At 45.5% G+C, this 27484-nt stretch overlaps 1 protein-coding gene and 1 non-coding gene across 4 annotated transcripts; both read left to right on the forward strand.

The window, feature by feature from the left end:
• The first annotated feature begins 1165 nt into the window (after positions 1–1165).
• Positions 1166–26821, forward strand: RAB5B (RAB5B, member RAS oncogene family). Of its 3 annotated transcripts, XM_066369721.1 has the most exons (7): positions 1167–1292; positions 17957–18093; positions 20006–20267; positions 22524–22675; positions 22931–23053; positions 24196–24289; positions 24632–26821. In XM_066369721.1, the coding sequence occupies exons 3-7, from the start codon at positions 20105–20107 to the stop codon at positions 24745–24747; spliced, it is 648 nt and encodes a 215-aa protein (XP_066225818.1). In that variant the 5' UTR covers positions 1167–1292; positions 17957–18093; positions 20006–20104; the 3' UTR covers positions 24748–26821. The 3 variants fall into 3 exon arrangements, with proteins under 3 accessions (XP_066225817.1, XP_066225818.1, XP_066225819.1); XM_066369720.1 differs by lacking the exon at positions 17957–18093 and having other exon boundaries at positions 1166–1292; XM_066369722.1 differs by lacking the exons at positions 1167–1292; positions 17957–18093 and adding an exon at positions 4299–4366.
• Positions 4046–4174, forward strand: LOC136396059 (small nucleolar RNA SNORA3/SNORA45 family). Its single transcript, XR_010749486.1, has one exon. It is a non-coding gene; the product is annotated as a small nucleolar RNA SNORA3/SNORA45 family (small nucleolar RNA).
• Positions 26822–27484: the final 663 nt, after the last annotated feature.

Raw genomic sequence — 27484 nt, forward strand, 5'->3', positions numbered from 1 at the left:
ACATTTGTAGTTACTTCTTTTTGCACAAACCTCTATCTCCCCTCATCACCCCAAAACACACACATATACCATATACACATACACTCCAAGCGGCAGTTCGGAATTTTAGTGTTAAGAAGGGCTTGGGGGCAGCAACATGGTTGGAAGTGGGCTCCATGCAAATTGCCTCAGCACTATTTTCCCATTAAGATCTCATTTTTCTTTTTTGTTGCATATCACCATCGTGTTTTTTATTTTTTATTTATTGATTTCAGAGAGAGAAACAGCCATTCCACTTTCTATGTATGCAGTCATTGGCTGCCTCTCCTCTGTACCGCGACAGGATGGAACCCACAACCTTTGCCTATCAGGACGAAGCTCTAACCAACTAAGCTACCCAACTAGGGCACAAACAGCAAAGTTTTCCAAAGATACTTTATTCACTTTTATAATACAATTTACAATGTTGTCGATTGTTTGTACAGAAAAAAATTACCAGTTCTAGGAGTTGCCATTGTCTCACCCCACCAAAAAACATCTCAAACCGCCCGCGGGCCACTCCAAAATCTCCTGTACTCTGTGGCCCACTAAAAGGAGGAAGCACCGATGTGAGGGCTACTGCAATTCCCAAGCTCCAGGTCCCTAAAAAGAGTTATTTCCCTTTATGCCCACGAATCGGGCGCTAGAGGAAGAGAGGCCCACGAATAGGTCATTAGAGAGAGGGGAGCTAGAGTCAGCCCCTGTCAAGTCCGGTGGGCGGGGCAAGGGTCAGTAGCGGCCTTCCTAAAGCTTCCTTCAACCCCGCCTTGCCCGCCTGCCATTCAAGTCCTGAGTTTTTGCAGTACTGGTTAAAGTTTCACTTTGACCCTCCTCCGTCACTCACCTGATTAGATGTTTATGAGTCAAAAGGCGGGGTTACTAGGGTGTCGAGAGTTTATTGGTTGGTGTGTATGCCTGTCTACAGTGCCGCCCCCCCCCCCCGTTTTGGGGCGGGCTCCCTCGTCCATTTTCAAGGTTTCCTTCTTCATACAGGCCTGGGGACCCGCCTGTCCGGTCCCTGGCTCGTTCTCATTGGTGTTAGTGCCGAAAAAGGCCCGCCTTTCTCCAGGGGATTGGCGGAGCAGGGCACACAAGAGCCCACCCTTGATGGTAGTCGTAATCGTTCTATTGGCCTGGGCCTCGGGCGAGAAGGAGGAGGAGGAGGAGGAGGAGGAGGAGGGGGGGGGGGGGGGGATGGTGTCAGGAGGGTTTGGCTGAGCTGCAGCCGTTTGTTCGACACAGGCTTGGGCCCGACGGGGGAGACGGAACCCCAGGTACCGGGCTGGTGGGTCCCAGAGGAGCTTGGGAGAGGAGAGCAACCTGGCCTGAGAGCAGAGACGGGTCTGGGCTTCAGCGATGGGGTTCGAGTGCAGAGCACTGGAGAGCAGAGAAGGGGGCCGGGCCCCGGCAGGCCTAATGGGAGCGCTGACGAGGGGGCCAGGCGGGCCGGGAACCCGAAGTTGGTGAGGCCGGGCCGGGGGCTGGCGCGCAAGGCCCGAGTTTTCGGTGAGGGCAGGGGCAGGCCTCATTGAGCAGCTCTGAGAGGGAGGAGCTGGGGGACAGGGCCGGGGCAGCGGGTGAGGTAAGCCCATCTGCCGGGAGCTGAGGAGGGGTCAGCCCCGGCGCCTGGCCCCCGACGAGAACCGGGGTTGGCGCTCTCACGATGTCTAAATTGCAAGGGCCGGAGAAGGGTTCTTCGTTGGGTAAGGCATTCTTTTTCAGGAACAGTGACTATTATAAAAATAACTAGGGCGCTCCAGAGTTGAGCCGAGAGAATGATTTGAGTTCAATGATGAAACGAAGAAAGCTTTCTGAATGCAGAAGGCTACGGTAGTTTGAGAAATGGAAGCGGGGCCTGGTATCAACAGTGCTTTGGGGAATGCTCAAGGGTGGGCTGAAGGCTCTGGGGCTTGGCAGGACCCACGCTTTTGTTCCCATTAAGTGTTGAAATGTGGTAACTTGAAGTTTTTGTTACTTTCAGGGTAGCCAGTGAAGACAAACGTAATTTGTTCTTCCGTCACTGTTGGCCGTTCCATACTCAGCTCCTACACTTTCCCTGGGCTTTTGCTGGACGGGTGCCATCTCTGTGTTGCTTACCAGACTCTGCTGGTTTAGGGTGCAGTTCTGTGCAAGAACTAAGAAGTTGCATTGGGGGGGTGTTTGTTTGTTTTCCCACTTAATAATGTGGTTTGTAGTGGATATTGTATCTCTAACCTAGAAGTGGGGAATCAGCAATCTCATCTGCCCTGGAAAGGGGCTTAGGAACTCCCCAGCCATCAAAAGATCTTCCAGACATAGTTGGTGAAACTTTGTAGAACTTAAGACTTGGGTATTTCCCAGGCAGGTAATGACTAGGTGGAACCAGACCTGGAAATATGAAGTGATATCACTGGGGAAGGGATTTGAGGAAGAGAAATTTCATTCCATAAGGTTGGCATCACCCCTGTTCTTTGTTTACTTCTTCAAGAGCCCAGGTCTGTGCTATTAAAATAGCAAACAGTCTAGCTCAGCGGTAGTGTGTCGGCCCGGTGTGTGGAAGTCCCCGGTTCTATTCCTGGCCAGGGCACACAGGAGAAGCGCCCATCTGCTTCTCCACCCCTCCCCCTCTCCTTCCTCTCTGTCTCTCTCTTCCCCTCCTGCATCCGAGGCTCCATGGAGCAGAGTTGGCCCAGGCGCTAAGGATGGCTCTATGGCCTCCACCTCAGGCACTAAAATGGCTCTGGTTGCAACGGAGCAATGCCCCAGATGGGCAGAGCATCTCCCCCTGGTGGGCATGCCTGGTGGACCCAGTCAGGTGCATGTGGGAGTCTGTCTCTCTGCCTCCCTGCTTCTCACTTCAGAAAAAAAAAAATTTACAACAAATAAAATAGCAAACAGTAAGGCACTTGGGAAAAAGGGGTGAGTGAGTAGAGAAGAGGAAGATGGATTACTACTGAGACACAGGAGTCCCCTCCTCCCATTTGTTTTTGTTTTTGTTTTTATTGATTTTTTTTTTTTTTTAGAGAGAGGGGAAAGAGAGAGAGAGAGAGAAAGGGGAGGAGCAGGAAGCATCAACTCCCATATGTGCCTTGACCAGGCAAGCCCAGGGTTTCGAACTGGCAACCCCAGTGTTCCAGGTTGACGCTTTATCCCACTGCACCACCACAGGTCAGGCCCTCCCATTTGTTTTTAATTGTCTCTGATCTCCTTGGTCTCCCATAGGTTGGAGCTTATTGGATTTTCCCTTATTATATTTCCTCCTTTTTCCCTTTTATACCAATGTATTTTATAACTACATTTCTTCTTAATGTCAAAAGTAGTAGGTGCATATTTTTAAATATTCAACTTGTACAGAAGTGTACAAAGTGTACACAGAGCTCACTCATTATATTTCATCCAGAAAGGTCAGAGATAAGAGACAGCAGATCAGACTACTTTTGCTTTGGTTTGGAGGATTTGCCACCAAAGTCAATTCTGTTTCTATGTTCCCACCAAACATAGAAAATGAATGGTCTCTCATTTATTTTAGTTTTCCCTTCTGGGATGATACTCTGTTACCTGTTGCGCTCCTTTCACAGTTAATTTTGTCTTTCTTTTATCCAGTTCAGACAAGCAAAGAGCTGTACTCTAGGTTATTCCTCTTCTTAACACACCTCAGCTGTGCACTGGTTATCCTAGAAAATACACAAATAAATCACCAAAACTTTTTTCTTTTATTAACAGGAAGAAACATTAAGGTGAATCATTTTGTTTAGGGAAACTATTGGTATTCTGCTAATGTGAGAAATCTGAGACCTCTGGCTTGTGGTGCGTGGTCTCTGAATGTTTAGATTATATGACTGTCCCTTCATTATCTGAAACAAAGATAATGGTTCTCCTGAGGGCCCTTGTATCTTTCTTTCTATGAGAAGTTCACAAGTTTCTCTGGATATGAAATTGGTTGTCCTTTAAACTTCGGTACAGTATTTCATACTACCTCCTTATTGAATTTGTCCTTACTGGCTTTAGAGGCCCTCTAATATGCCCAGCCTTTTTACAGAAATATTGACCCGAGACTAGAGTCACATCCTGACATCTCTTGTCCTGGTGTGCTATAGTTCTTGAAGAGAATCTGCTGGTCTAGATTCGCTGGTATAGGGAGTCAGTGCCCCCAGTAGTGCCCAGATCAGAAACATATCCTCCCAATTCCTAGATGGAGTAGATTGTCCAGCATCTTTCCTCATATCCTTTAGGGAGTTGGTACCTGCCATGGTGTGTTATAACCCTTTTCTCTACTCTTCTAGAAAATTTCAAAAAAAAAGAAGGAATCTTGCCTGATCAGGCAGTGGCGCAGTAGATGGAGCATCGGACTGGGATGCAGAGGACCCAGGTTCGAGACCCCATGGTTACCAGCTAGAGCACGGGCTCATCTGGTTTGAGCAAAACTCACCAGCTTGGACCCAAGGTCACTGGCTTGAGCAAGGGATTACTCGGTCTGCTGAAGGCCCATGGTCAAAGCACATATGAGAAAGCAATCAATGAACAACTAAGGTGTCGCAACAAAAAACTGATGATTGATGCTTCTCATCTCACTCCGTTCCTGTCTGTCTGTCCCTCTCTCTGACCCTTTCTGTCTCTGTAAAAAAAAACAAAAAAAAACAAAAACAAACAAACAAACAAAAAAAAACAAAAAAAGAAGGAATCTTGATTGTTGTCCGTTCAGGAGCTTTTATTTTCTCTCCTGCAAAGCCAGTCCAGAAGAAAATTGTAGGAGAGTGTGTGTTTTAATCCTGTAGACTTTGCCATTTTCTACATCCCAGTGATATCCTTTCTTCACCTTTTTTTTTTTTTTTTGTCTTTTCTACTTTCCCCTTAAAGCCTACCTTTAAGAAATGATCTGGAATTGCTTCATATTAAGGTATAAATAGCCTGACCAGGTGGTGGCGCAGTGGATAGAGCGTCGGACTGGGATGCGGAAGACCCAGGTTCGAGACCCCGAGGTCGCCAGCTTGAGCACGGGCTCATCTGGTTTGAGCAAAAAGCCCACCAGCTTGAACCCAAGGTCACTGGCTCCAGCAAGGGGTTACTCGGTCAGCCGAAGGCCCGTGGTCAAGGCACATGTGAGAAAGCAATCAATGAACAACTAAGGTGTTGCAGCGCGCAATGAAAAACTAATGATTGATGCTTCTCATCTCTCTCCATTCCTGTCTGTCTGTCCCTGTCTATCCCTCTCTCTTACTCACTCTCTGTCTCTGTTAAAAAAAAAAAAAAAAAGTATAAATAACAAACAGTCACATACAATAATTCTTCCAAGGATTTTTGTTCACTAACAAGGAGCTAAGGAGTGAAATTATCAGTATAGAATTTCAAGTATAAACCTTGAGTTAGAAAAAGTCACTTGGAGAAGAGGGCTTTTTCATCACCCTTGAAGTCATACCTTTGTATCGTCTAACTCTTACTTTGCCCAGAAGTAAGGAGTGCTCTTCTGTAGTTTGTGTGCATAGATTAGAATTTGACTTCTGAGGAGTCAGTGGGGAGGATAAGCAAGTGTATAGCTCCTATTCCTAAGGCATTTCAGATTGGAAAGTAACCAAAGTGTAAGACAATGAACTGAAAATAAGGAAATGCAACAGCCCGGTAGAAGGAAGGATAACTTAAAACCCTACACAATGCTCTCCCATTTCCCAAGAATGTTTTAGGAAAGATTTAGTCATTGACTGAACAGTAACTAAACTGAGTAAAGGAGCCACCCAGGTGAGCAAAGTCTATGTGTATTTCTGAGCCAGGTTGTAGCTTCTGTTTAGAGACTGTGGGTACTTTTTCAGAGTGTGTGTGGTGGTATAATTATTTTTTTTAAATTTGTGTTTCTCAAGTTCAAGAATTAATAAAAGTAATGGCCCAAAGTTTTTTTTAACATTAACATCAACTGAAACTTCAGGAAACTTTGTATTTAGCCACAGTTGCTTCAGTGTTAGGGTGGGAGGGCCACTTATTAGGGGTGATTAGGCCATGTGAGGCGTAGTAACTGGTGACAGGAAAAGCAATTAGCTCATATTAGTTTCATCAGTACCTTGTGGGCTGGGTCCCAAGGGGGCCCTCCATCCAAAGGAGATCACAGAGACCAGGCAGAGAATTAGTTCTTTGAGGCTGCTTAAAAACATTCCCAAATGGAACTGAGTAAGAAGCTATCCAGATGGCACAGAAGGGGAGGAGTAGATGGAAGAGGGAAGCAAGATTGCTTTGGCCTTAATTAATTTAGAGAGCATTTAATGAACCACCTACAAAGGATCAGGCATTGTGCTCCGCTCTGGAAATTCAAGATGACATAAAAAATAGTCACATGTTTTGAGAAGTTTATAGTTTAAACTCATACGATGTAGTAAATGCTGTGACAGTAATATAGTCTTAATACTATGGAATGCCAAAGGAAGCAATGATGAATACTGCTGAGGTGAGAAGGTAAAAATTATGCAGTTTCATAGAAAAAGTGACATTTGAACTTGGCCTTGGCCTTGGCCTCAAAAGATATGTTAGGAGTTTGCTTAGCATACAAGGTGTGGAAGGGCATCCCAGTCTTTCCTAGGTGAGTAGTAGGGAGTTTGTACTACCATGCTGGTAAAAGATAAGTATACTTTTTACCTCTTAAGGAAATAAGAGAGAGAGTGAAGGAAGTGGAATAACTCATTTAAGCCGGTGACTCATTGGTTATCACTGGATCAGCACAATGAAAGAGCTGAGCCAAATAGTGGTGCTCCTCAGTTCAAGATTTTGGTAATTTGGGATCTAAACAAAGTTTGGGAGTTAAAGGTTTCTACTGGCTGCTGCTCTATCTTCCCTATTCAGTAAATCTCTCCCATTAATCCCAAGGCTCATCGAATTCTGCAAAAGTTACCACTTCTTTCCCTGTCGCCTTGCATTAAATTGCTTCTTTCAACTATCCTGGCAGGGGTTGGTCAGGACCCAAAAAGGCATAATAATGAGTGAGTCCTTTTGTCAGAAGGATGTGGGACTAGATCCCAGTTCCCAGGGAGGGTCTAGTTCTTCCTAACTTTTTAGTCCCAAAGTAAGTACTTATCCAAACTGAATAGAGGCAGAAACTATCCAATCTAAGCTCTTGTTCCTGTCCCCATGGTCATTCCAGAGTTCAGTATGTATTGCTTCCTTAAGAAGTATAATGGTGCCTGACCAGGCGGTGGGGCAGTGGCTAGAGCGTCGGACTGGGATGCAGAAGGACCCAGGTTCGAGACCCCGGGGTCGCCGGCTTGAGCACAGGCTCATCTGGCTTGAACAAAAAGCTCACCAGCTTGGACCCAAGGTCACTGGCTTGAGCAAGGGGTTGCTCAGTCTGCTGAAGGCCCGTGGTCAAAGCACATATGAGAAAGCAATCAATGAACAACTAAGGTGTCACAATGCGCAACGAAAAACTGATGATTGATGCTTCTCATCTCTCTTCGTTCCTGTCTGTCCCTCTCTCTGACTTTCTCTCCCTGTAAAAATAATAAATTTAAAAAAAAGAGTGGTTATTTCTTTAAAAAAAAAGAAGTATGGTGGTATAACATACTGCTCACAAAAATTAGGGGATATTTTCTTGTGTTTGAGTCAGAGAGGGACAGATAGGGACAGACAGATAGGAAGGGAGAGAGATGAGAAGCATCAACTCTTTGTTGCAGCACCTTAGTTGTTCACCAATTGCTTTCTCATATGTGCCTTGGGGGGGGGGAGCTACAGCAGACCAAGTGACCCCTTGCTCAATAATGCGACCTTGGGCTCAAGCTGGTGGGCCTTGCTCTAAACAGCTGAGCCCGCGCTCAAGCTTTTGACCTCAAGGTTTCGAACCTGGATCCTCCACGTCCCAGTCTGATGCTCTATCCACTGCACCACCGCCTGGTAAGGCAGGGGGATATTTTCAAAAGTGAATATGAAGCGATAAAATATCCCCTAATTTTTTTGAGCAGTACAGTAGCAAGCATACCTGACCTAGGAGTACTTGTTAGAAGCAGAGTCTCTACTAAGCAGCTATGTAACAGCAGATAGCTGTCTGTATGGTAACACCAGGCAAGGTGATTGGTTTTACGTGCTTTGGTTTCCTCACCTATAAAATACAGAGACTGGTCTAGATGACTTCTAGATTGCCTCTTATCTGGCAAACTGACCTTATAGGACTGACACTTAGGAGTGGGCTAGACTCCAGTGGCTGTATACTTGGAATTCAGTCTCTCTATTGATAGGTGACAGACTTCTGGAGGCTTCATAGGTTGTAGGCATAGGGACTCAAAGCTATTAAGTGGAAGGGGCCAAAGGAACAGAGTCATGATCTAGCTGGGATCAGCAGGCTGAGAAAATCTTTCTATTCATACTTTCCTATGCTACTGGGAGAGCTGCCCACCTAAAGAACTTAACACTTTCATCCTTTTCCTCTCCCCTCCCCAATGGGCTCATGCCATGAGCAAGCCTCAATCCTCCATGATTAATGGTCATTTGATAAACCATTTTTATAGAACTGCACTTCTAAGAGACGTTAAATCTGGTTTCGTTTCTTCTGAACTAAAAGAGTTGAAAGAGCCTGACCTGTGGTGGTGCAGTGGATAAAGCATCAACCTGGAAACACCGAGGTTGCCGGTTCAAAACCCTGGGCTTGCCTGGTCAAGGCACATACGGGAGTTGATGCTTCCTCCTCCTCCCCCCTTCTCTCTCTCTCTCCCTCTCTCTCTCTCTCTCCCCCCCCTCTCTATAATGAATAAATAAAATCTTTTTTTTTTTTTTTTTTGTATTTTTCTGAAGCCGGAAACGGGGAGGCAGTCAGACAGACTCCCGCATGTGCTCGACCGGGATCCACCCGGCACGCCCACCAGGGGGCGATGCTCTGCTCATCCGGGGCGTCGCTCTGTCGCGACCAGAGCCACTCTAGCGCCTGGGGCAGAGGCCAAGGAGCCATCCCCAGCGCCCGGGCCATCTTTTGCTCCAATGGAGCCTCGGCTGCGGGAGGGGAAGAGCGAGACAGAGAGGAAGGAGAGGGGGAGGGGTGGAGAAGCAGATGGGCGCCTCTCCTGTGTGCCCTGGCTGGGAATCGAACCCGGGACTTCCGCACACCAGGCTGATGTTCTACCACTGAGCCAGCCGGCCAGGGCCATAAATAAAATCTTTAAAAAAATAAAATAAAATAAAAGAGTTGAAAGAAAAAACCCTTCCCCCCTTTTTTTTTGTCTCAGGTTTGGAGGTAATAATCATCACACTACTTGATTGGCTGTGGTCTATTCTTTAGCTTTGAATGGACCATTTGCTCACTATCAACTCTTAGCAAAGAATCAACACCAGAATAGTGGAGAAGTCAGTTGAATCTTACACGTATTATTTCATTTCTGTAACACTGATTTTTTTTAAGAGTCTAGCTATTGTATAAAAAACATAATACCCTTGGTCCTGGCTGGTTAGCTCAGTCATAGCATTGTCCCAAAACACCAAAATTATAGGTTCAGTCCCCAGTCAGGGCACATACAGGAGGTAACTAATAAATGCACAATTCACTAAGTGGAACAACAAATGAATGCTTCTCTCTCTGTCTCTTTCTCTCTCTCTGCTCCCCTCTTATCCCACCTCCTCTCTTTGTCTCTCTAAAATCAATCAATAAAATATTTTTAAATTATATTCTTATAAATATGTTGGTATTAAATATCAAGGCACAGCAATGGGCAGCCCATCAATTACTGTGAACAGGGAAGGTAGGACATATTGAGAGTGAAATTTTGGGGTGGTGGTAGAAGGTAGTCTTTTTTTTTTTTTTTTTTTGGTATTTTTCTGAAGCTGGAAACGGGGAGAGACAGTCAGACAGACTCCCGCATGCGCCCGACCGGAATCCACCCGGCACGCCCACCAGGGGGCAATGCTGCCCCTCCGGGGGGTCGCTCTATTGAGACCAGAGCCAGTCTAACGCCTGAGGCAGAGGCCATGGAGCCATCCCCAGTGCCCGGGCCATCTTTGCTCCAATGGAGCCTTGGCTGCGGGAGGGGAAGAGAGAGACAGAGAGGAAGGAGAGGGGGAGGGGTGGAGAAGCAGATGGGCGCTTCTCCTGTGTGCCCTGGCCGGGAATCGAACCTGGGACTCCCGCATGCCAGGCCGACGCTCTGCCACTGAGCTACCGGCCAGGGCCTATAATAGAGTTTTTTGATGGCCTACCCTCTTTTCCTATGAAACAATGTATAGGGGGTCCTTGGGTTACAACACAGTTCCATTCCTATGACTGTGTGTAACCTGAATTTTGGTATAAGTTGAAACACACCTAGCCTAAGTCACTTACCTACCCTAACACAGTTGTAAAATCATAATCTAAAACAAAAACATAAGTAAGCTACAGAAAAAGGAAAAGGACATAAATATACTGTACTGCACCTTGTTCTGCATATTCTTCCGCCACGCACAACCAAACTAGTTTGCCCACATAGTCGTAAGTACAACGCTAATGACAATTATGGCATAAGCCGAATCGTCTCAATTTTTTAAAGTTTTTATGGGAGTGAGCGTTGTAAACCCAAAACGTTGTGTCAAGACTGTAGTAACCTGAGAACCCCATGTATATGGACCATGTAAATATATTTTAAAAAATAATTTATCCTCGCCTGACCAGGCAGTGGCACAGTGGATAAAACATTGGAGTGGGACACGGAGGACCCAGGTTCAAAACCCCAAGGTTGCCATCTTGAGTGCAGGCTCATCTGATTTGAGCAAGGCTCACCAGCCTGAGCCCAAGGTCTCTGGCTTGAGCAAGGGGTCAGTCTGCTGTTACACCCCCACTCCCACCCTTGTCAAAGCACATAAGAGAAAGCAATCCATGAACAACTACAGGGCCGCAGTGAAGAATTGATGCCTCTCTTCTCTCTCCCTTCCTGTCTACCTGTTCCTATCTGTCCCTCTCTCTGTCTCTGTCACACACACACACATACACAAAAAATAATTTATCCTCATAGATGCTAAAAAACCCTAAGAGAAATAAATTTCTTAAATATACCCAGAACTTTTTTTTTTTAATCTTTTATTTTTATTGAATCCAGAGAGAGGAAGGGGGGTAAGGGGGAGACAGAAGCATCAATCTGTTTCTGTATGTGCCCCGGCCAAGGACCAAACCAGCCACCTGTGCATTGCAGGACAATGCTCCAGCCAAGCGAGCCATCCAGCCAGGGCTATACCCAGAACTACTTTTTTTTTTTTTAATTTTTTTTTTTTTTTTGTATTCATTATAGAGAGGGGAGGGGGGGGGGAGGAGCAGGAAGCATCAACTCCCATATGTGCCTTGACCAGGCAAGCCCAGGGTTTTGAACCGGCAACCTCAGCATTTCCAGGTTGACGCTTTATCCACTGCGCCACCACAGGTCAGGCTATACCCAGAACTTTTTTTTTTTTTTTTTTTTTACAGAGACAGAGAGTGAGTCAGAGAGAGGGATAGACAGGGATAGACAGACAGGAACGGAGAGAGATGAGAAGCATCAATCATTAGTTTTTCATTGCGCGTTGCAACACCTTAGTTGTTCATTGATTGCTTTCTCATACGTGCCTTGACCACGGGCCTTCAGCCAGACCGAGTAACCCCTTGCTGGAGCCAGCGACCCTGGGTCCAAGCTGGTGAGCTTTTATTTTTTTAATTATTTTTATCTATTTATTCATTTTAGAGGAGAGAGAGAGAGATTGAAAGAGAGAGAGGAAGAGAGAGACAGAAGGGAGGGAGTAGCAGGAAGCTTCAACTCCCATATGTGCCTTGACCGTGCAAGCCCAGGGTTTTGAACTGGCAACCTCAGCATTCCAGGTCAACGCTTTATCCACTGCGCCACCACAGGTCAGGCCTGGTGAACTTTTTGCTCAAGCCAGATGAGCCCGCGCTCAAGCTGGCAACCTCGGGGTCTCGAACCTGGGTCCTTCCACATCCCAGTCCAACGTTCTATCCACTGTGCCACCACCTGGTCAGGCTATACCCAGAACTTTTGAATTGAATTCAAACTCTGCTCTTTGTTACTCTCTCCTCTTTTCCCCGTTAATCCTTATAGATAAGGAAGCTGAGGCTCAGAAAGGCAAAAAGGAGTGAGTAGCCTAAAATCACAGTGGGTTAACTGGAAAAACGGAATAAAAATCAGATTTGCTCAATAACAAAGCCCTTACCACTACACAGGACTCCTTTGTCTAATTTGGATTCCTGTTTTCTTTCTCTTTTCTTCTTTCCTTCCTTCCTTTTTAAATTGATTTTTAGAGAGAGAGGGAGACAAGAACATCAAGCTTTTCCTGCATGTGCCCTGACCTGACTGAGATTGAACCAGTAACCTCTGCGCTTCAAAACAGTACTCAGACCAGCTGAGCTATCTGGCCAGGGCACATCCTGTTTTCATAATTACTCCATAACTTTAGTAGAGTTGAAGAATCCTCTGATCTCTGGAAAGCTGTACTCAGCTCTCATCTCAATTTTTTCTGGTTTTTTTATTTTTTATTTTTTTTATTTATTGATTTTACAGAAAAAGGGGGCAGGGGAGCAAGAAGTAGTTGCTTCACTTTAGTTGTTCATTGAATGCTTGTTGTGTGTGCCTTGATCCAACAAGCCCAGAATTTCAAACTGGTGACCTCAATGTTCCAGATCAACGCTCCATCCACTGTGTCACCATAAGCCAAGCAGTTCTTGTCTTAATTTCATCTAGGAGTGAAATTCACTATGGCCTATAGGCTAGCCAGAGACTAGATAGACTTCCTCCCATCCCTTACTAACCTATCTTTCAGTGTCAGACCTCTCTAAAACAGTGTTTTTAAAACATTTTTGATCATGACTCACATTTAAAAACACATTATATGGCCTGACCTGTGGTGGCGCAGTGGCTAAAGTGATGACCTGGAATGCTGAGCTCGGCAGTTCAAAACCCTGGGCTTACCTGGTCAAAGCACATACGGGAGTTGATGCTTCCTGCTCCTCCCTCTTCTCTCTCTGTCTGTCTCTCTATTGCTCACTCCCCTTTGCCTCTCTAAAAAAACCGAATAAAAATAAATAAATAAAAAATAAAAACACATTATAGGCCCTGGCAAGTGGCTTAGTGGATAGAGCATCAGCGCAGTGTGTAGAAGTCCTGGATTCAGTTCCCAGTCAGGGCACAGGAGAAGCGGTCATCTGCTTCTCTTCCTCTTCCTCTCCTGCAGCCAGTGGCTTGATTGGTCAGAGCAGTGGTCCCAACCGTTTTTGGGCCACAGACTGGTTTAATGTCAGAAAATATTTTCACGGACCGGCCTTTACGGTGGGACGGATAAATGCACAAAATAAAATTAAGCGACTGGTGTAAAAACTGGTATTTTTATTTTTTTAATTTTTTTAAATTTATTCATCTTACAGAGGAGAGGGAGAAACAGAGAGAGAGAGAAGAGACAGAGAGAGAGAAGGGGGGAGGAGCTGGAAGCATCAACTCCCATATGTGCCTTGACCAGGCAAGCCCAGGGTTTTGAACCGAGGACCTCAGCATTCCAGGTTGACGCTTTATCCACTGCGCCACCACAGGTCAGGCAACTGTGGTATTTTTAAATATAATTGTCAAACTTACAAGACAAGCGTCAAGAGTGAGTCTTAGATGGATGTAACAGAGGGAATCTGGTCATTTTTTAAAAATAAAACATCGTTCAGACTTAAATATAAATAAAACGGAAATAATGTAAGTTATTTATTCTTTCTCTGCAGACCAGTACCAAATGGGCCACAGACCGGTATGTCCGCAGCCCGGGGGTTGGGGAACACTAGGTTAAGCAAAGCCTCAAGTGCTGAGGATGGTTCAGTGGGTCCTAGTTTAGGCCTCAGGTGCTAAAATAGCTTGGTGCTGGAGAATCAGCCCCAGATGGGGTTGTGGGGTGGATCCTGGTCGGGACGCATGTGAGAATCCCTCTCTCTATGCCCTCCTCTCAAAAAAATAATCTGAATTCTTCAAATACCACTTTCCTTAATCCCACTCTCCTCAGAGGTAACCACTGGTAAATAGATGGGTGTGTGTCTTTCCACACTTTTTTTTTTTTTTAATTTTTTTTTTTTTCCCCTGAAGCTAGAAACGGGGAGAGACAGTCAGACAGACTCCCGCATGCGCCCGACCGGGATCCACCCGGCACACCCACCAGGGGGCGACGCTCTGCCCACCAGGGGGCGATGCTCTGCCCCTCCGGGGCATCCCTCTGCCCTGACCAGAGCCACTCTAGCGCCTGGGGCAGAGGCCAAGGAGCCATCCCCAGCACCCGGGCCATCTTTGCTCCAATGGAGCCTTGTCTGTGGGAGGGGAAGAGAGAGAGAGGAAGGAGAAGGGGAGGGGTGGAGAAGCAGATGGGCGCTTCTCCTGTGTGCCCTGGCTGGGAATCGAACCTGGGACTTCTGCACGCCAGGCCAACACTCCACCACTGAGCCAACCGGCCAGGGCCTTTTTTTCTTTTTTTTATAAGTAAGTGAAGGGCAGATAGACCCCTGCATTTTCCCTAACCAGGATCCACCTGAAAACCCCCATCTAGGGCTGAGGCTCAAATCAAGCAAGCTATCCTCAGCACGTGAGGCTGACACTTGGCCCTTCTGAGCTATCCTCAGCACCCAGGGCGGGGGCTCAAACCAGTTGAGTCACTGGCTGCAAGAGGGAAAGAGAGAGAGAAGGGGGCAGAGGGTGAAGAGAAGCAGATGGTTGCTTCTCACATGTGTCCTGATAGGGGATCCAACCCAGGAAGTCCACATGCTGGGCCAACTGGCCAGGCCTTCACGCCTTTTTCTGTGTAGAATTTTCTTTTTTTCAGAACTGGAATCCAACCATGTGTTTTTGTACAGCGTTTTCTTCTGATCCATAGTCAGACGTGTTATACATTGTGCCACTGGCCCACACGTCAACGTTTTCTTTTTACTTCACAATAGATTTTAGAGAGTTTTTCATCCAATAGATATATGAGAGAAAATTAATTCTAAAAAATTAGAAATCTTGTCATAAAGAATATTCTTTTAAGTTGAATAAATTAGCTTTATGAGAAACTTGCTATAATGTCTTTATTTTTATCATTTCATCATAGACCAGTGAAAATATCATCACAAAATGGCTTGTGGATCTGGATTCTTAGTACTTGGTGGCCCAGGGGACTGTAGACTACCCAGTAGGATCACAGTAATTTGTTCCATTCCTCTGACTCTAGTATGCTTTGGGACTTTTCTGAGTTCTCATATCTTATTCCTCTGCCACCTTTCTCTTTACACTTTTGTTTCTTTCTCTACCTCTTTTGTATCATGGCTGCTTTTTAGGAATATGTTGATAACTAATACTGAATTATACTTTAGTATGCTAAATTGATCTTTTCTGTGAATTATGGCCATTCAGTAGCTGTACCTGTCTTATTAGCACTGCTAAATAAATCTTTTACTTTTTCACATAATTCTCATAGCCATGAGATAGATCTTTTTTCTGTTTTATAAAAGTGGAAGGTAAAGCTTGGGCAGAAATTTTTTTTGTCATATTAATAGTGATTATTAGTAGCTTATTTTACCGTATTTTTCACTCCATAAGACACATGGGCATTTTCCCCTCCACTTTTGGAGGGAAAAAAGTGCATCTTATGGAGCAAAAAATACGGCATTTTTTAAAAAATTTATTCATTTTAGAGAGGAGAGGGAGAGACAGAGAGAGAGAGAAGGGGGGGAGGAGCTGGAAGCATTAACTCCCATATGTGCCTTGACCAGGCAAGCCCAGGGTTTTGAGCCAGCGACCTCAGCATTTCCAGGTTGATGCTTTATCCACTGCACCACCACAGGTCAGGCTACGGCATTTTATTAAATATTTTAACACACCATTTGGTTCAGAATATTTTTTTTCTTGTCCTCCTTAAAACCTTAGGTGTGTCATATGGTCAGGTGCGTCTTATGGAGCGAAAAATACGGTATTTATTTATTTTTTAATTCATTGAGAAGAGGGGAGGCAGAGAGACAGACTCCCACATGCACCCCGACCAGGATCCAACAGGCAAGCCCACTAGGGGTTGATGCTCTGCCCATCTCAGGCTGCTGCTCCATTGCAACTAGAGCCATTTTTTAGCGCCTGAGGTGGAGGCCATGGAGCCATCCTCAGCGCCTGGGGTCAACTTGTTCCAGTTGAGCCATGGCTGCATGAGGGGAAGAGAGAGAGAAGTGAGAGGAGATGGGGTGAAGAAGCAGAGGGCACTTCTCCTGTGTGCCCTGACCAGGAATCAAACCTAGAACTTCCATATGCCAGGCCAGTGCTCTACTACTGAGCCAACCAACCAGGGCCTTGATTATTACTAGCTGAATAGTCATTTGAGCACTTTGGGTCAAACATTACCGTATCCCCCCATGTATAAGACACTTTTTTTGGAAAAATTTGGGGTCTAAAAACTGGGTGTGTCTTATACAGTGGTTGTGGCATTTCAAATGCCATAGATGAATTTAGGACGAGGCAATATATGAATACAGTGATTCGTCATCAGACACATGAGGACAAACTAATGGATGGGAGTTTTGACAGTAATGAGGAGTTATATGAACTTTATCATGAATAAAATGAGTTCAGTAACTTGATGTAATACATTTTTTTCCCCACATTTTGTCCCCCAAAATTAAGGTGCGTCTTATACATGAGAGCTTCTTACAACTGGGGAAATACAGTATTTAGTATGTTTATATGTATTATCTCATTTAATTCTTTTGGATTTATTTTTTTTTTAACAGACAGAGAGAGAGTGAGAGAGAGGGATAGACAGGGACAGACAGACAGGAATGGAGAGATGAGAAGCATCAATCATTAGTTTTTCGTTGTGCATTGCGACACATAGTTGTTCATTGATTGCTTTCTCATATGTGCCTTGACCGTGGGCCTTCAGCAGACTGAGTAACCCCTTGCTTGAGCCAGCAACCTTGGGTCCAAGTTGGTGAGCTTTTGCTCAAACCAGATGAGCCCATGATGAGCTGGCACCTCGGGGTCTCGAACCTGGGTCCTCGGCATCCCAGTTCGACGCTCTATCCACTGCGCCACCTCCTGGTCAGGCTCTTTTGGATTTTTTTAGTGAAAGGAGGGGATATAGACTCCCACATGTGCCCCAACTGGGATCCATTTGGCAACCCCTGTCTGAGGCTGTTCTGACCAGTGAACTATCTTCAGCCACCGGGGTCCACACTCAAACCAGTCAAGTCACTGGCTATGAGAGGAGAAGAGAGAGAAAAGGGGAGAGAGAGGGAAAGAGAAGCAGATGGTTGCTTCTCATGTGTGCCCTGACTAGGGATCATACCTAGGACGTCCGCACACTGTAGTGACACTCTATCCACTGAGCCAACCGTCCAGGGCTCATTTAATTTTTACAGCACCCTTATGAAGTAGGTCCTCATAAGGCTATTATCCATTTTACAGATGAGAAAAGGAGTATATTGTATAGATAAGATTTAGTAGCCTGACCTGTGGTGGTGCAGTGGATAAAAGCGTCAACCTGGAATACTGAGGTCGCCAGTTCAAAACCCTGGGCTTGCCTGACCTGTGGTGGCGCAGTGGATAAAGCGTCAACCTGGAAATGCTGAGGTTGCCGGTTCAAAACCCTGGGCTTGCCTGGTCAAGGCACATATGGGAGTTGATGCTTCCAGCTCCTCCCCCTTCTTTCTCTCTGTCTCTCTCTCCTCTCTCTCTCTCCTCTCTAAAAAATAAATAAATAAATAAATAAATAATTTTTAAAAACCCAAAAAAACCCTGGGCTTGCCCGGTCAAGGCACATATGGGAGTTGAAGCTTCCTGCTCCTCCCCCCTTCTCTCTCTCTCTCTCTCTCCCCCCCTCTAAAATGAATAAATAATAAATAAAAATAATTTTAAAAAAAGATTTAGTAATTGGTCCAAAGTTTCACAGTTAGAAAGCACAACTGTAAAATAATCACAGTGAATTGAACTCTGCAGTCTTTGTTCCTCTGCACTGCCTCCTGTATGATCTTTATTTTTAGTTACTTTTATTTATTTATTAATTTTAGAGAAAAGAGAGAGAGAGAAGGGGGAGGAGGAGAAGGAAGCATCAACTCCAATATGTTCCTTGACAGGGCAAGCCCAGGGTTTTGAACCGGTGACCTCAGCATTCCAGGTCGACGCTTGATCCACTGTGCCACCACAGGTCAGGCCTGTATGATCTTTCCTTACTATTTTTTTTTTTTAAGAGACAGAGAGTCAGAGAGAGGGATAGACAGGGACAGACAGACAGGAAGGAGTGATGAGAAGCATCAATCATTAGTTTTTCTTTGCGCGTTGCAACACCTTAATTGTTCATTGATTGCTTTCTCATACGTGCCTTGACCATGGGCCTTCAGCAGACTGAGTAACCTCTTGCTGGAGCCAGCGACCTTGGGCTCAAGTTGGTGAGCTTGGTGAGCTTTTGCTCAAACCAGATGAGCGACCTCCGGGTCTCAAACCTGGGTCTTTTGCATCCCAGTCCGATGCTTTATCCACTGCGCCACCACCCAGTCAGGCCCTTACTATCTTTACTGACTCTTCTCTCTTTACTAGGATTGCAGAAATTTTGAACCCTGATATGACTCCAAAGCAGCTTGTTATAGTGACAAAGTAATGTTTTCCCACATATGCCATAGAGTATGATTTGTGGAGTCACTAGAATCAACCTTGGAGAAGGGAAAGATTAATTTGAACAAGCAAAGTACAACCCAAGCAGTGCTTAGGTTTTAGAGAGAGATTTTGCATGCTCTGATGAACTCTTCTTTGAATGTCATAGTTCCTTTCCCCTCAGAGTCAGGATGATGAAATACTCAGGTTTGGATGGTTAGGCCACCAAAATCCCAGCTACTCTATGTTTCCACCAGCACCGACTTTCCTAGCCTCTTGGAAGATAGAGAAGATGGTTCAGTTTATTCTTTCATCAAATATTTATTGCTTGGATAGAACATCAACCTGGAGTGCTGAGATCACCAGTTCAAGACCCTGGGCTGGCCCAATCAAAGCACATGTGAGAAGCAATCAATGAAAAACTAAAATGCAATTGTGATCTCTCTTCCTCTCTCCTTCTCTCCTTCTCTCCCTCTCTCCCTCTCTCTCTCCCCCTTTTCTCCCTCTCTTTTTCTCTCCCTCTCTGTCTCTCTTCCTCTCTCTCTAAAATTCAATAAATAAAAAATCTTTTAGAAAAAGAAAAAATTTTTTCTTGAAGACTTACTCTTACACCGTCCCTTGGAATTTTCTGCATGTGATTAGAAGATACACCTTCTTTCTCTGCCTCTAATTTGTAGCGCTACAGCTGTTAGGCCAGTTGAGTATGGAGGGTAATCTAATCCGTAAACACCAGCAAGACAGCTGCAAGTTGAGAGCATGTCAAGCCTATGACTCTTAGACTTGAGCCTGGCAGAAGCAAAATGAGTTGATACCAAATGTGGTCTGTTGATTGTGTTTCTGTACTCATCTTTGACCCCAGAAGTGAGAAAGGATAGATTTTTCTGTCCATTGAACCTTGGTTAGATTTTCAGAAATGTCAAGAGGACTGGTCCTATATGAAGTATATAGAACCAGAAGATACCCCACCACTATTAGGAGAAGTGACATCCACACCCCTAGAATGAATCACTTATTTTGAAAGCTAGACAGAAGTGGAGCGGGAGGAAGAAAAAGGACAGCACCAGGAAATCAAGGAGATAGGAGGATCTAGGGTGCTTGGGAGTGGATCTATGCATTCATTAAGCCAACTAAAAGTTGATCAACTTGCTAGTCTTTGAAGATGTGGTGAGAAACTAATGGAAGGAGTAAATACTCTTCACACAGTTTTCAGTCTCTGTTTCAGCTTCCTTGGTAGTTGGGAATTATGTGGTAGGGCAAACTATTTCAGATGCAGGTCTTCCTTTATTGTTCCCCACACTTAACACTGAATGTGAGCTGCCTTGTTACACTTAGTAGTGTATAACCTTTAAATGGTGGATGATTATACGATCACAGGAGCAAAGATATGAAGAGAGTCTATTCCTTTGTCTAAAAAGTGATTGTAGCTGCAATGGCCCTGTGTTTAATTTTACCCACTGTTTTTCTTGCAGGATTGTTGAAGCTTGGAAGTTCCCTCCCCTCCCCTTCCCCCCTTTGCTGCTTTGTGGCATCCCCCTCCCTCCACCCCTTCCCACTCTGAAAATCTAGCCATGACTAGCAGAAGCACAGCCAGGCCCAACGGGCAGCCCCAGGCCAGCAAAATATGCCAGTTCAAATTGGTCCTGCTAGGTGAATCTGCAGTGGGGAAGTCTAGCCTGGTATTACGTTTTGTCAAAGGGCAGTTCCATGAGTACCAGGAGAGCACCATTGGAGGTGAGTACCTCAGGGAAAGAAGAGGTTCAATGCTTAGTAAGTTATTTTTTTCTTCTTTTAATTGATTTTAGAGAGACCAAAAAAGAGAAGCATTCATTTGTTGTTTCACTTAATTGTGCATTCATTGGTTGCTTCCCGTATGTGCCTTGACCAGAAATCAAACCTTTAACCTTGGTGTTTTAGGAGGACACTCTTAACCAAATGAGGTAATTGGTCAGGGCCATTAGTAAAGTTTTTGAAGGGAGACCTAGGGACCTGACTGTGAAGCTGGCCGTCTTAGCTCCTTGGAATGGACATCCTTTGTAAAACAAAAAAATTGCCATAATACCAAAAAGCGGGAATATATATTCATCCTCTTGCTTCCTAGAAGAAAGTAAGAATTGTTGACTTTTGTGCACCAATAAAATCAATGAAAAAAAAAATTAATGATTTTTTTTATCTGTCTCCCTCCTACTCTCATCTTAATCCCAGTGAAGTTCAGTTGAGTGTCATCTTGAGCAGGGTTGGAGCAGTGATTCATAAAAATGCATGTCAGAATCACCTGGGGAGCATCTTCATCCTATGCATACTTGAACCACACCCTAGACCTACTCATTAGTATTGGAGGTATAGGCATGTGTGTATGTGCATTCTGATGTACATATCTGGCAAAATAGAAGCTGGAACTAAATACAAAAGATTCAACAGTCATTTGCCTCTCCCACCTTTGCTACCTTCTTCCTGCTACTACCCCCAAAATAGAGTGCTAATTCAGTAAAGGATCTTTTATGAAAACTTCCATATTACTACTTCCCTGCTTGTACTAGTCACCTTGGAAATATGGTGTTCTTTAGCCAGCAGAGTATAATGTGAAAAAGTCACAGCCAGATAACACTGCTAATGATGGTACTTCCCATCAGTCTTTAAAATCTAATCAGCTCCCATTGTGAGTTTAATCTGAAGCTTATTATCTTTGTCATTATCTCTATTTTGGTTAAAAGATGAATGATTCTGGTATAAGTGCCAGTTCTTTTTGTCCCTCATAGATTTTTATTTACTTTTTAAATATTTTCTTTATTGATTTGAGAAAGAGAGAAGGGGGCGAGGAGCAGGAAGCTTCAACTCCCATATGTGCCTTGACCAGGTAGGCCCGGGGTTTCGAACCAGCAACCTCATGTTCCAGGTTGATGCTTTATTCACTGTGCCACCACAGGTCAGGCCATAGATTTTTATGATGTGCACTCATTCCTTAGCTAGAAAAACTTCTGGCAGGAAGGACTTAGCCAAGAGCAGTCTTAATCCCGCTTCCAGGAACTATATATAAAGAGAACGCTAGCCTGACCAGGCGGTGGTGCAGTGGATAGCACGTCAGACTGGGACACAGAAGACCCAGGTTCAAAATCCTGAGGTCACTGGCTTGAGTGTGGGCTCACCGGCTTGAGCTCAGGGTTGCTGGCTTGAGCATGGGATCATAGACATGACCCCATGGTCACTGGCTAGAGCCGAATTGTCACTGGCTTGAAGCCTAAGGTCGTTGGCTTGAGCAAGGAGTCAGTCACTCAGTCTGCTGTAGCCCCCCAGTCAAGGCACATATGAGAAAGCATTCAATGAACAATTAGGGAGCTGCAATGAAGAATTGATGCTGCCCTGGCCGGTTGGCTCAGCGGTAGAGCGTCAGCCTAGTGTGCGGAGGACCCGGGTTCGATTCCCGGCCAGGGCACACAGGAGAAGCGCCCATTTGCTTCTCCACCCCTCCGCCGCGCCTTCCTCTCTGTCTCTCTCTTCCCCTCCCGCAGCCAAGGCTCCATTGGAGCAAAGATGGCCCGGGCGCTGGGGATGGCTCTGTGGCCTCTGCCTCAGGCGCTAGATTGGCTCTGGTAACAACATGGCGACGCCCAGGATGGGCAGAGCATCGCCCCCTGGTGGGTAGAGCATCACCCCATGGTGGGCGTGCCGGGTGGATCCCGGTCGGGCGCATGCGGGAGTCTGTCTGACTGTCTCTCCCTGTTTCCAGCTTCAGAAAAATGCAAAAAAAAAAAAAAAAAAAAAGAATTGATGCTTCTCATCTCTCTCCCTTCCTGCCTGTCTGTCCCTATCTGTCCCTCTCTCTGTCACACACACACACACAAAAAGAGAGAGAGAGAGAATACTAAAACTTTTCCTGTGGCTAAATGGCCCAGGTTGTGACTGGTCTTAGACTGAGAGGAGATATTTTGAAGAGGGTAGAATGTCTTCATTCATCCTCTCACAACTGTTTTTCCATTCTCTCATCCATAGCGGCCTTCCTCACCCAGTCTGTTTGCCTAGATGACACAACAGTCAAGTTTGAGATCTGGGACACAGCAGGGCAGGAGCGATACCACAGCTTGGCTCCCATGTACTACAGAGGTGCCCAAGCTGCAATCGTTGTTTATGACATTACTAATCAGGTAAGTGGGCTGAGAAGATTATCCTTGCTTTTATTTATAGGAATTAAATTAGGTGAGGGAAGAAAACAGGTCCTCAAAATAGCAAAATTATGCTTCCAAGTACTGAGAAGACAGGTAATAAATTATCAAAGATGAGTGGTTTCAGTGAGGGAAGGCCGCCTAGAAGAGGTGAGTTTTGAGACTGGGTTTTAAAGGTAATAGGCCTGGATTGGCAGTCAGTCCAGCCTACCCATTTTCTTCCTTGTGTTTTCCTAGGAAACCTTTGCCCGAGCGAAGACATGGGTAAAGGAACTACAGCGACAGGCCAGCCCTAGCATTGTTATTGCCCTGGCAGGGAACAAAGCTGACCTGGCCAACAAGCGCATGGTGGAGTATGAAGTAAGATGGCCCATAGAGTCCCCTTCTAATACACTTCCTCTGTGCTTGGGACCTCTTCTGTCCAATCTGCCCTCTCTGGAAACATTATCTGAGAACATTTATCATGTCATTCCCCAGTTTTGCACCATGTTAAAAACAGCAACATTGTAACCCTAATGACAACCAGGATATTTAAAGGAGTCAGAAGAAAGTACCAGAGCAGAGGGGTGGGTAGAGAGTACCAGGTGTGGGAATACCAGCTGTGGGGGTACTAGTGTGAAAACAGGAAGGAGGGAGAAATTGAATTTGAGGTAAGGGACTATTCAAGGGTCAGAACCTGAAAACCCCCAACAAACTTGCCTTTTCTCCCATAATTATTAACATTCCTGATACCTGTTTATCTCATAAAATGGTTTAGACCAATGGTGGGCAAACTGTGGCTCCTGATCCACATGTGGCTCTTTGGTCCCTTGAGTGTGGCTCTTCCACAAAATACCACGTGCGGGCGCTACCTCGATAAGGAATGTACCTACCTATATAGTTTAAGTTTAAAAAATTTGGCTCTCGCCTGACCAGGCGGTGGCGCAGTGGATAGAGCGTCGGACTGGGATGCAGAGGACCCGGGTTTGAGACCCCGAGGTTCCCAGCTTGAGTGCAGGCTCATCTGGTTTGAGGAAAAGCCCACCAGCTTGAACCCAAGGTCGCTGGCTCCAGCAAGGGGTTACTTGGTCTGCTGAAGGCCGGCGATCAAGGCACATATGAGAAAGCAATCAATGAACAACTAAGGTGTTGCAATGCGCAATGAAAAACTAATGATTGATGCTTCTCATCTCTCTCCGTCCCTGTCTATCCCTCTCTCTGACTCACTCTCTGTCTCTGTAAAAAATATATAAATAAATAAAAATTAAAAAGAAATTGACTCAAAAGAAATTTCAATCGTTGTACTGTTGATATCTGGCTCTGCTGACTAATGAGTTTGCCGACCACTGGTCTAGACCACTTTATCCTTGAGGTAGTTGTCACCAAAATATGGGTCCAGAGCCAGCTGGCTCAGAGGGACAATTAAGGTAAGGGAACCTAGGTCTGGGGCTACATGGGAGTGGAAAGGCCATTCCTGTTCCTAACCTACATTCTTAGCATCACTATATCCCCACCCCTTGCAGGAGGCCCAGGTGTATGCAGATGATAACAGCTTATTGTTTATGGAAACTTCAGCCAAGACAGCTATGAACGTGAACGATCTCTTCCTGGCAATAGGTAAGGTCAGAGCAGCCTGAAGTCTTCCTGTCTTTTTTCCTTACCTCGAGGCAAGATCACTAACCTAAGTCCTAAGGATAAATGGGAGTGTCTATCCTCTTGTGAAAACTTTGGATATGGAAATACCTTAACTTCCATTGTGACCTCCGTCCATTAGCTGCAGCTTGAGCACTTCATCTTTCATATTTACATACAAATAGTGAACCCTGCCTTCTTCAGAACATTCTTTTTATGTCTCACATTTCCCCTTAACCCTTACTTCTCCCCACCCAGTAGTCTTTTAGGGGGGGGAGATGAGTTAAAACCTACCATACTTTGTTCCCTTCTCTTTTTTGCCTCTAGCTAAGAAGTTGCCAAAGAGTGAACCCCAGAATCTGGGGGGTGCAGCTGGCCGAAACCGAGGTGTGGATCTCCATGAGCAGTCCCTGCAGAACAAGAGCCAGTGTTGTAGCAACTGAGGGGCTAGCTAGCAGCAAACAAGTATGGAGCTAGCACGAGAGCTAAGAAGTAACTTCCATTCCCACCCTCAGCACACAGCCCCTACGGTAACAGCACACTGAGCCCTGGCTTCCAAGGGCAGCCTCCTGACAGCTCTGTCATGGCACTTTTTAACGCTTCAGCAACCAACACCAGGCAGCTGTTGCCACTGACCTCCTACCCCTACTCTGGGGTCGGGGGTCTGATCCCCAGGACTTACCTTCCAAAAAAACTTCCTTCACTTTGTATTATAGGTGCAAGACAGTGACCTACTTATCTTACCTCCTCCCATGTTTTCAAAAAACATTTTTTGTCTCCTGCCCCTTCTGCTATTGGTCAATCCCTGTTCTTTTTTTTTTTTTTTTTTTTTACAGAGACAATGAGTCAGAGAGAGGGATAGACAGGGACAGACAGACAGGAATGGAGAGAGATGAGAAGCATCAATCATTAGTTTTTCATTGCGCGTTGCAACACCTTAGTTGTTCATTGATTGCTTTCTCATATGTGCCTTGACCGCGGGCCTTCAGCAGACGGAGCAACCCCTTGCTGGAGCCAGTAACCTTGGGTTCAAGCTGGTGGGCTTTTGCTCAAACCATATGAGCTGCGCTCAAGCTGGAGATCTCGGTTTCAAACCTGGGTCCTCTGCATCCCAGTCCGAGGCTCTATCCACTGCGCCACCGCCTGGTCAGGCTCAATCCCTGTTCTTGATCCCCTTTTCCTCCTCTCCCCAGGATGGAGAAGGTGGTGAACCGAGAAACTGAGGAAGGAGGTTTCCTGTCCAGAGAGCCCTAGGGAAGAATAAGGCTCAGAGCAGGAGAGACTAAGGAAATTTCCTTTTTGGTTTTATTTGGTTGGAGTTTCTCATATTTGAAAACACTGCAGTATCCATGAGTTGGCCTTGTGGAAGGTGTTTCTAAGTTGAGTGAGAATGGGAAGGCAAGCTTTCGGGCACTAGGTAGGAGTTGTGTTGTTAGCTAACTGGGCAGAGGTGGAGGAATAGGTGGATGCAGTGTCATCTATGGCTCTGGAATTCTTTCCAGGCCTAGTTGCCCTCACTCAGTCTCTTAGGTAGCTTCTCCCCCACAGTGGGGGAGACACTGGATCCCAGAGTCCTCCAAAGAATCTTCACTGGTTGCCTGCATCTTTGGCTCTGCTGTGATCTTATTAGCGGAAGGGCCCGTTTCTGATACCCGTCCTCCGAGTTATACATATGCATTTTTTTCTCTGGCCTTTTAGATGGCCTCAGCCCAAGCCACTATATCCCCTTGCAGTTTGCACTTTAATTGATGGTGTTGGGATACTTATTTTATGGGGGGTTTGATTGATTTACCTGCCCTCTCACCTTTTTAATTAAATGGAACCTAAGCTGTATATGATGTTTTGGGAGGAACTATAGAGAACAATACCAGTGGCAGCTACTCAAGCCCAATCTCCACTGCTAGCTTCCTCCAGCTGTGATTCTTAACCTATATTCTTGCCAGCCTAGCTCTTGTGTATAGGTTTGCCTTTCCTGGGGAATTAACTAAAGCAACTGGAGAGTGGTCTCAGGATAGCATTAGCCATGGTAGGGGATGAAGAGGAGTTAAGCAAGAAGGAGGAGTTTTCTCTCCTTTCCCAGGGTTCATGGTCAATTTGATCCACCCATTAATTACCATGTCTTTTCTACTACCCTGTAAATAGGTATGATCTTTATTTCCAGAGTACAGTCTGTTCTGTCCACCCTCCCATCAGGTTCTTTTTCTCCTTTGCTAGGATCTTTAGTTTAGTCCAGGGGTCGGGAACCTATGGCTCGCAAGCCAGATGTGGCTCTTTTGATGGCTGCACCTGGCTCGCAGACAAATCTTTAATAAAAAAAAAAACGTTAAAAATATAAAACATTTTCATGTATTACAATCCGTTCATTTCCTACCGCTCATGTTCATGGTTGCGAGTGCCTGGAGCCAATCACAGCTGTCCTCTGGGACAACACCACATTTTTATTGGATAATGCGTAAGGTACACGGGTCGTCGTATGGCTCTCATGGAATTACATTTTAAAATATGTGGTATTCATGGCTCTCTCAGCAAAAAAGGTTCCCGACCCCTGGTTTAGCCCCTCTGTGCTTATCCCCACATTCATCACCCATACAACTGGTGGTTTAATCCATATACCACTAGGGGCTGGCACCACAGAGGCTTACTTGCAGCCCCTTATAATATAATACCGGCTCCTGTGGACAGAGAACGACTGGTACTGAAGGTCCCTCACAACAGTCTCACATCACCAGAGGATGTTGGTCCTTTCTAAATATCTAGCCTGTCTTCATATCCCTCATCAGGTATTTTAGGATGTCTTTGGGAAGCCATCAAGGCAGGAGTAAATTCTAAACCCCTTCTTATTCCAACCTGGAGTTTTGGGAAAATTGGGGGAAGCAAAATAGGAAGAGCCTCAGTGAAGGCCTTGGTGACCTAGGATTGGAACCATTCTGCCCTTTTGGCTTGCAGACTTCCTTCTGTCCCAGAGCAGCTGAGAAATCCATGAGGCTGAGATTCTGAAGGACCCAGCTTAAGTTCTTCCACTTAGGCCTCATTTACTTTCCTTTCCAGGGGCAGCCTTAGTTCCCGAGGCCCTGAAACACACAGTTTTGCCTTCCTTTCCCAGCACCCTCACTAGCCCCCAAAAGCACCCAGTGTGCTTGTAAGTGGAAGAACTAGGATGGCTCTTAAGTCTCTTAGAAA

This window comes from Saccopteryx leptura, chromosome 2 (assembly GCF_036850995.1).
Source record: "Saccopteryx leptura isolate mSacLep1 chromosome 2, mSacLep1_pri_phased_curated, whole genome shotgun sequence".
Lineage (NCBI taxonomy): Eukaryota > Metazoa > Chordata > Mammalia > Chiroptera > Emballonuridae > Saccopteryx > Saccopteryx leptura.

Coding starts and splice junctions, on each gene's coding strand:
- RAB5B (XM_066369720.1), top strand. CDS start 20,105: ATGACTAGCAGAAGCACAGCCAGGCCCAACGGGCAGCCCCAGGCCAGC. Junction 20,268..22,523: donor CCAGGAGAGCACCATTGGAG/GTGAGTACCTCA, acceptor TCTCATCCATAG/CGGCCTTCCTCACCCAGTCT. Junction 23,054..24,195: donor AGCGCATGGTGGAGTATGAA/GTAAGATGGCCC, acceptor CACCCCTTGCAG/GAGGCCCAGGTGTATGCAGA.